General features: G+C 33.5%; 1 protein-coding gene across 1 annotated transcript; it reads left to right on the top strand.

Annotated features, from left to right (window-relative positions):
• The first annotated feature begins 6,747 nt into the window (after nt 1-6,747).
• On the top strand, nt 6,748-8,623 carry LOC141676794 (6,7,8-trihydroxycoumarin synthase-like). The gene is made up of 2 exons (XM_074482506.1): nt 6,748-7,694; nt 7,882-8,623. Exons 1-2 carry the CDS (start codon nt 6,786-6,788, stop codon nt 8,488-8,490), a joined length of 1,518 nt encoding a protein of 505 aa, XP_074338607.1. The 5' UTR covers nt 6,748-6,785; the 3' UTR covers nt 8,491-8,623.
• The last annotated feature ends 1,185 nt before the right edge of the window (nt 8,624-9,808 follow it).

Raw genomic sequence — 9,808 nt, 5'->3', positions numbered from 1 at the left:
TGCAGTTTTCGCCATGGGGAAGAATTTAGTGAGAAACTTTTGAGCGAGATCTTCCCAAGTGGTGATAGACCCTGCTGGTCAGAGAGTGTAACCAGCACTTTGCTTTGTCCCTCAGAGATAATGGGAAGAGTCGTGGCTTGATAGCATCTTCAGTCACATCATTGAACTTGAAAGTATCGCAGATCTCGATGAAATCTCTGATGTGCATGTCGGGGTCTTCGGTAGGAGAACCCCCAAACTGAACTGAGTTCTGTATCATCTGGATCGTGCTTGACTTGATCTCAAAAGTGTTAGCTCTGATGGTTGGTCTAATGATGCTCCACTGAATGTCATTAATCTTAGGCTTAGAATAGTCCATCAAAGCCTTCGGATTTTCTGCTTTATCACCCATAGCTACTACAATTGGCTTTTCAACTTTCTCTTCTTCTTCTACCTTCTTTTCTTCCTCAAAAACTTTCCTACGAACTACTACAAGTTCTTCCTCAGCTTTATCCAGTGTTCTCTTACGAGTACGCGAACGCGTATGCATACACCCTCGCTAGATCACCTGAAATAAAATAAGGAAACAAATAAGTAACAATGTCCGAGTCAATGAACTTTAACGACCACTGATGGAAAGCACATAAACTAATAATGAACACGGCAGTCCCCGGTAGCAGCGCCAAAAACTTGTTAGTCGTTAAACACGCACTAATATTACATGAAAGTATACGAGTTCGCAAGTAGTATAAGATATAAATCAGATTCGATCCCACAGAGACTGTATTGGTTAACTAATCAACTCATGCACTTAAGCAACAATGTATGGTTAATATTCAATGCTAAGACGATAACAAAGTAAGGTTGTTTATAACTAAGAATTAAACTAATTATTATAACTACGAGAATAAGATAGACTGAGTTAATATATATGACAAACATGGGATTCTAACTTCATTAAGTACTTCATTCAATAGCCTTATTATTCTTAACCTTTAGCATGCAATGGTGATAACACTAATCAGATAACACGAAACTGATAAACGCCAACTTTCGTTGCACGAGTACCATTCTACCAGACATCCACAAAAGAGATAGAAGCTGAATAGGCACCAATTATATTGAGAACCTATATGTCTATAGAATTTGACAACATAACGGCTTAAGCACAAGTTCTAAATCCTTAAATTCTTAAGATTGTTAAAATTACCTTCGAATCATGCATAACAATACATGAACCTATACTAGCATGGCAAGTTCTAAATCCTTAAATTCACTTTCACTTCATTAAGAATTAACACACTATCGTATAAGTTCGCGACGCTTACAAGACGAATACGTACAACCATAACTAGGATATCATATAATCACCACACACTAAGGTATCAAACAATTTAACTAAAAAAATCCATAAATAATTCCGCTATAACCCAACGATAACGATTAGCCCATAATTGAACTCATCGCCAAAGTGGGTTCCAATGAAAACATGATATAGCAAACATAGTCTTTATACGAATAAATAAACCAAAGTACAATCAAGAAATAAGGTTAAGCAAAATAAGAAACAAGCATCCAAATTACAACTCCAAACAAAGATTCACAAGAATAAACTAGATCGTTTTCGCCTTTGTTGAATTGTGCCCAAAAGGTCTCTTGTCGTCTTCTCCTTCCTTGATGTCTTGATATCTCTGAATATCTCTTAAAAAACGACCTAAGTTATGTTTATATAGCAGTACATGCATCCCAGGAGTCCAGGAATTCGAATTATAAAAGAATCAGGATTTGTTTATCCCGACCCAGCACGGCCGCGCGCTTCACCAGCGCGGGCGCGCTGACTTCCTGTTCTCCCGGCGCGGCCGTGCGCAACACCAGTGTGGGCGCGCCTGCCTTCTGCCAAAAATTATTTTTTCTTCTTCTTTATTCCTTGCAGCTTTGAGCCAATCTTTCAAGCTTTTATTCCAGCACATCCTAAACACCATATTAGCATCAAAATAATGTTAATTCACCTGATTCACTAAGTAAAGCCTGAAATGCAAAAACACTTGAAAACACGTTAAAACACAAATAACTTGAGTACAAGTACACCAACTCAAAGCTTATTTGAGCATAAATAAGTGTCATAAATGCCTACTTAACAGTGTCATCTTGCATAATCGTTGAAGATCACGTTCCGATAATGAAATGCTTGGGAAGGAGACTTAATTTGCAGAAGAAAAATGAAGGGGATGAAGATTTAATGAAATCTTCAATGAGAAACCTAGAAAAATGCTACCAAAATTGCCTGGCGGTAGAACCTTATATGAGAAGGTGGAGAAGACGGAAACAAACTACCACCCAAAATCGCCTCTTTAGATAGCAAAGTTTATAAAAAAATTACAAAATGAGAAAGTATAAGTGAAGTGATCAATCACTTCACTACATTACACTCTTATATAAGACTCCTAGCTGGTCATGTGACCTTTAGAAAGAGAAAAGAACCGTCTATGGTCAGTGCCCATAGAAGGGAGGCCCAAAAGGGAGAAAGCCCATACCTGGAGTAAGAAAAATCAATCTAGAATAATCCAGAATGTCCAAGGAAAAGAGAAAGGAATATATTAAGACTATGTAAAATAGAATGTTAGTCGAATTTTCATTTAACTAGATTGATAAAATAACTCATAAGTCGATTAGAGTCCTGATCGACAAAGGGCAGTATCCCGATGGAATTTTCATTCGACTAGAGTGGAAAAATAACCCACATGTCGATGATAGCTGTCGATTTTCATTTGACTATAGTGGACAGACAGTTATAAGTCAACGAGAGTCCTAATCAATTTTTGACCAGGAACCCTCGTCAATTAGGGGTGTATTATGGTTGAAAACTAACTCAACAAGGATATTAATAGGCTCATAAGTCATCAAAAATTTTGGTAGAATCCGACAAGGAATTCTCGTTGACTTGAAGTATATCCTAATCGAAAAACCGATTGAGGAGAATGACAAAAGAGCTCATAGTATTATGGTCCTAGTCAATTTTTGAAGAGAAATACTGGTCAAAAATGAGTTTCTCCTTTTTTAAAAAATGAAAAATTCGAGGAAAATTGGAATAATTTTAAAAAAAAATCTTGCACTTGAATTATTCATGGTATTTTTTGATAAATTGTCAAAATGTTAGTAAAAACTACTCGATGGTATAAACTAATTCCTAAAGTGTTAGGAAAATTATGAAAAATTCCCGAAAATAAGAGAAAAAACATGAAACCTGTGGGGATGATTCTTAAAGGGTGAATCTTTATAAATGTGTAGTTCGCTCCACACCTTATGTTAAAAACGATAGCCAGAAAATATGCATAAACTAAATTTTTACTAAATCGCGTGACAGTTTCAAAAAGTTAGAGGCAAATGATATTAGTTAAAAATAACTCTAATGACATAACTAATATTGCATTAATTAAATCTAGTATGGTCCAACCTCTAAGCCCAACTAATGAGGCCCGAGACCCTGGCTATTTACTAATTTCATAATTAAAAATAGAGATAATTAATAGCTCAATAGAGATGTCTAATTAAGGATGCAACTCTATAAAGAGTGGCCTACAAGACATTACATTCTATAAGGAATGTGAACCCTGCATTTTAGGACTCAAACATCTAATCAAACACGGAAACTTCCAACCAAGTCTCCCAACCTTAGTATAATTACCTCCTCATCATAAACTGCATTTTTTGACTTGATTATTGACGTGGAGTAAGGTGCATATGTATTTTGTGAAGGAGAACCGAGTCACAAAACACAGTTATTAAAGGTCTTGATCTCACGAACCTTAGCATCAATTACACCCTAAATTTTGCCCATAATAGCAAATAAGATAAAAAAAATAACAAATATAATATTATGATGTAGAAAAAGTCAATTTGGACACTTTAATCTTAAAATGAATAATTATCGTGTGATAAGATATGATTATTTATACCTTATGGATGAATTTACTTTATAAGTAAAAATTTTACTAAATAAATGATTATTAAATACAATCATCATGATTCATAAATTTCATGCTAGAGTAATTTTTAAAAACAAAAATGTTAACTTTTAAATAATAAAATTCAAAAAATTCAAAATTCAAAATAAAATGAGAAAAAAGTACCTTTACTAATTTTCAACTTTATCAACTATAAGTTTAAAAATTGTTCAAATACAATAAATTTTAACCAACTAGTGATAATTCTTAAGCAGAATTTCTTAACTGCCTTCATGGCATTCCTTAAATTAAAATTATAGAGGATTTGTAAAATTTTAATCTCTCAGCATAATTTTTAGCTAAAAATTTAGCCAAAATGATTTTGTTGGTTACAAATGCTGAATATACCATATCATCTAATACTATATTAAAATAAATAAAAGTTTAACAAATTTTATATAATTATTATTTTGTACTATATAAGCCAAATATTTTGTTTAATGCCAAACATAACTGTGGTTAATTTTGGCATCTAAAACTCGTTCCCGGCCGTATAATAGATTTTGACTTATTTAATTTTTTACTTATATTTGTATATTAGTAAATATTTACATATTAGAAAAATAATAAGAACGATTAGAATGTAAATAAGTTTATAAAATATTTTTTTTATCTTCCGTACTTCTCCTGTGCTAATTGTCTTCCGGGCATAATCTCTTAAATTTAATTATATTTTTTAAACTGTTCAACGATCTGTTAACTCTAACAACCAAATCTCTAAACTGTACTTTTTTACATGAATTAGAATATAATTACAAAGGTGAAGAGAATTTGAGCGGGTGTAAATGAGTCAAATAATTCATAAGCTATTAAACTTGCCTCATAAAAAATTTGAATTCGGCTCGGAAATAATCGAGCCGAGCCCGCATTCCAGTTTTTTAAATTTTTAATCAAGCCGAACTCGAGTTTCGAATTATTCGACTCGTAAGATTCACCAGTCTTATCGAGCCTCCATATTTTTAAATTTTTTTATTATAAATATATTTTATATAGATATTTAATATTTTTATATATTATATATTTTTTAATGAATCGAACTCTAGCCGAAGTCGAGCAGTACGGATCATATTTCGAGTTTTTGTTAATATTTAGTGAAATTAATTCGGATTTTCGAGACGAACTCAAACCTACCGATTTTTTTACAAGCTGAGTTTCGAGTTTGAAATTAAAGTCTCGGTCGAACTCGAGTTCGAGCCCGAACTAGTTTCATCCAATTCGAGCCGAATCTAGAAGTGCTCGGATTCGCTCGGTTGGGCTCGTTTACAAACCGAGGATTATTCACGTTAAAAACAAAAAATAAGAGTAAAATTGGAGCTGTCTTGATGTTGGATAATGAATTTAATTTCATTTTGCACGTGGGCTGCTATCATTTCAGTTATCAAAATTTCAAACTATATTATTCTACGGATAATATCATATTCAAGTTGGAGGACCAATCCACTGCTCGTTTGGACAAAGTCTCAAAATGCAGCCTATACTATATATATATACTACTCCCTCCGTCCCTAAAATTGTTTTCTATTTGTGTTGGACACGTTTGCCAATGCACACTTTTAATTGTTAATATCTTTAAATTCGTATTAGTATTAAATATAAAAATTTCACTGTATTAAAGTACTGATAAATACGAATCCAACGAGATCACTCATGACTATGTTTGATATTATAGATTAGACGTAAATTAGTAGTCAATCGCTTACCGTGAACATTATCGAAAGTCAAATTAGGCAACGTATTAAGGGACGGAGGGAGTACGAGACTACGAGTACATATTCGGTATGTGCAATTTAGTTTATTCTTAAAATTTTATAACTATATAAAATTGTGTAATAAAATTGTGTAATAAAATGGTTTTCTACAATTAGTATATATATTATATATACTTGAAAAATAGACCTCTCGACTCCAACTAAATACAATCAAAATTAGAACATTTCATATCTATCTATACTATATCATAATAACCGGAATGTGATATAATTTGATATGTCTTTTTTTTGGTTGGTATGCCTTAATTTGGTTATCCTCGTTTATGACCGTCAGATCTTTTATATTAACTGATCAGGACCGTTAAATTCAAATATTAAAAGAGTATACACTACTCAAACTCTCAAATTCGAACCCCGCCAACAAAAAATATTTATATTATTATTTATACACTACTAAAATTTCCTAGTTCGAACCTCATCAACATCAAATATTTATATTATTATTTATATACTAGCTAAGATTCAGGTTTGAATCCTGCCAACAACAAATATTTATATTATTATTTATAAATATCCTTATAACGTAATAATTCAAAAAGAAATTTATTATAAATATAAAAGAAATTTATTATAAATTTAAATAATATAAAAATATAATGAAGAGGGTTGTAAAGCTAGTAATGATAATATGTGATCACGTCTACTTGTACCAGCTCACAGGTACAATGTTTTTAATTGTATCAGAGAGCTATTATATATTATATATGATTATAAAGGCTCTTTCTATGTCATTTACACACCCTAACAACCATTTTCTAAAAGTTCATAGATTTTAATTAGTGAAAATTATTGTGCATATCCATTAATAACATAATGAGAAATAATAAAAAATTTGACACTTTATTAATTTTTTAACAAAACAAGAAAAAAAAGAATTATAAAAAGAGTTTGATCCCTTGACATTTTGCAAATTAAGAAATATAAAAGCTGTTTGTTGGTTTGGGGGCCCCACTCCTTTACTCTTTTTTTCCAGTATAAAAAGGCAACTCGATATAGCAAAAGAAGGACGACCTAAACAAACACAGAGTCCAGAATGGTAGTGGTTCTTCTGTTCATTATTTTAACATTCTTGCTATTCTTCATTTGCAAACAAAGTAATCAGCGATGGATAAAGTCGAATAGCCGGCCACCAGGTCCTCGTGGCCTTCCCTTAATAGGGAACATGCACCAGTTTGACACCTCAAACACTCACCTCTACTTATTGCAGCTTTCTCGAAAGTACGGCCCTCTCGTTTCCTTGCAGCTCGGCTCAGTTCGGACTCTTGTCATTTCCTCCGCAACTGTTGCCAAAGAGGTTTTCAAAAATCATGATATCACTTTTTCAAGTAGACCAGCTTTAGTTGGCACCCAGAAGCTTTCTTACAATGGCATCGACTTTGCCTTTGCACCATATAGCGACTACTGGCGAAACATGAGAAAAATATGTACCATTCATCTCTTAAGTACTAAGAGCTTTCAGTCCTTTTGTCCTATTCGTGAAGACGAAGTTACAAAAATGATGAAAAAATTAAGTAATAGAGCGGCCGGCTTCAATATTGTAAATGTGTCGGAAACTGTTATGACTGTTACAAGCTCAATAGTCTACAGAACTTCTTTTGGAAAAATAGATGATGAAGACGACGACCAAGATTATACAGGATATAATAACAAAATGAGTCGCCAAATTCATTGGGTACTTACTGAATCTCAGGCCTGTTTCGGAAGGTTCTTTGTTGAAGATTTTTTTCCTCAACTGGGCAGTTTTATTGATAAACTTTGTGGCTCGTGGACTCGGTTGGAGAAGAGTTTCAATAAGTTAGATGCTTTTTACCAACAAGTCATTGACAGACGTCTTAATGAATCAACTGCATCGGCCAAAGAGTGCAGCATTCTGGACATTTTACTTCAGATGAAGATGGATTCATCTGACTTCACATTTGATCACATCAAAGCAGTATTAATGGTACCTAATTTCATTTTCAGTATTAATTTATTTGGTATTTACGTACTTTATTTGGTATTAGGGTTTTTTTTAAAAATTATAACCAATCTTATTAAGTCAAACCTGCCAAATTATACATTTATCCATGCATCTTAAAAAAGAAAATCGAATTTGTGCTCACATATTGCTTTTTCTACTTCCTGCGCAGGATATTTTGCTTGCAGCATCAGAAACAAGTGCAGCAGCAGTGATTTGGGCCATGACTTTGTTAGTCAAGAACCCAAAGACAATGAAAAAAGTGCAGCAAGAAGTTAGAGAGTTGATAGGAAAAAAAGGATTTGTAGATGAGAACGACACCCAACAGCTTGATTACCTTAAAGCAGTAATCAAGGAGGCAATGAGATTGCACCCCCCTGTTCCGGTTGTTCCGCGAGCTACGATGAAAAAGTGTGTCGTGAGCGGGTACGAGATTGAAGATAAAACACGTGTATATGTAAACTTATATGCCATAGGTAGGGATCCTGCATTCTGGGAAAATCCTGACGAGTTTATACCTGAAAGATTCTTGAATAGTAGCATTGACATTAAGGGGCAGGATTTTGAGCTGATACCTTTCGGAGTAGGCCGGAGAATGTGTCCTGGGCTTACAATGGGCTTGGCTATGACTGAGCTCGTGCTTGCGAACCTGCTCTACCATTTTAACTGGGAATTGCCTCCCGGTGTGGAAATTACAGACATTGATATGGCTACCCTGCCTGGTTTAACCACCCAAAAGAAGAATGATCTCTGTCTTGTACCAGTTATTAATATAAATTAATTACAAATCGCATGTATAGATCGTGCATGCATCAGTGTGATGGATGACAAAAATATTGCAGCTGATATCAAATGGTATGATAATATGAATAATATCTTATATATAATAAGTTGAATAAAAATGTTATTGATCAGTTTTGTAGTACCACTCCACAAGTTAACCGTTCAACTCCCGCACATTACATACTAAAATAAGCGTGGCTAAGTTTTGCATGCGTTTTAAAAAATTTTGGCTATATTTTTTAACTGTATTTTCAAATTAATAAAATGATGGCTTTTCATTCCGTTTTTCAAAAACTTGTCTACAGTCAATTCCAGTCAAAAGGCTCTACCGGAGCAAAAGGTTTTTTCGTATTTTTGTAAAAATCAGAATTTTATTAAAAAAATTAGAAAATAGAAGATTCTCTAAAAACTTGTTATTGATGTTTTTAAGATTAAACCAAAATTGGAAAATGATGTGAATCTCAGTTTTTGGTGTTAGAGTAACCAAAATTTGTGAAATTCAATCCTCCGTCTATATTCAATTACCAAAACCATTGCTGGGTTGGTAAATTTTTAATTTGAATTCTAGGGTTTTTCATTGATTTGGGGCTTTCGATTTGAGCTATTTTTTGTTGAAATTGATTACATAGGATTATTGAAATTTTGAATTTCTTCGGTTGCTTCGTTTTGCTTGCAACTGCTAGCTGATGGTATCTCGATTGCCTCTCAAGGGTCCACCTCGATGACCTAATTAAACTCGGAATCTTTAATCATATTTCTCTTTTGGATCTCATTTCAGATGTAGCAGTGCCTCGATGCTCGTTGATCGCCACAGACTTCACCTATTTCGAACTTGGTAGGAAATTTCATCTTAAGATGTGTGATGGAAGTGATTTTCCTCAACGGGCCTATTGTTGTCCTTCTTATAATTGATTGCATTATAACTGAAAATTGCATTTACTACGTGAAACTTTACTATCTGTCAAGATTGGCAAGGTGGGAACCTGAAGAGAACGGGATGGTCGATCTTTTACTATGAGTCCATAAAGAGGTGTGTCTTTAGTATTGTCTTGTTTGCGATCTCCTAAATTTATTATGGAGTACCCGTAGTATTGGGTATCTATTGTCATTATTCACTAGAATCTTTTTTACCGTATTTGTTCCAATCTTAATTACGATTACCAAGGCGTCTTGATACTTTTCGATGATATCGTCATAGTAGTCGACATCAAAGAAACAGATGATTGGCATTGGAATCGATCCTGCAAACTTCTCTTGCATATTATTTCTTTGAGTTGTTCAAAGCCTCACCAGCAGAATAGCCTCTTGAAATTACT

The sequence above is a fragment of the Apium graveolens genome, chromosome 8 (genome assembly GCF_009905375.1).
Source record: "Apium graveolens cultivar Ventura chromosome 8, ASM990537v1, whole genome shotgun sequence".
NCBI classification, from domain to species: Eukaryota; Viridiplantae; Streptophyta; class Magnoliopsida; order Apiales; family Apiaceae; genus Apium; species Apium graveolens.
The sequence above is the reverse complement of the archived record's forward strand: the minus strand, read 5'-3'. Positions and strand labels throughout refer to the sequence as shown.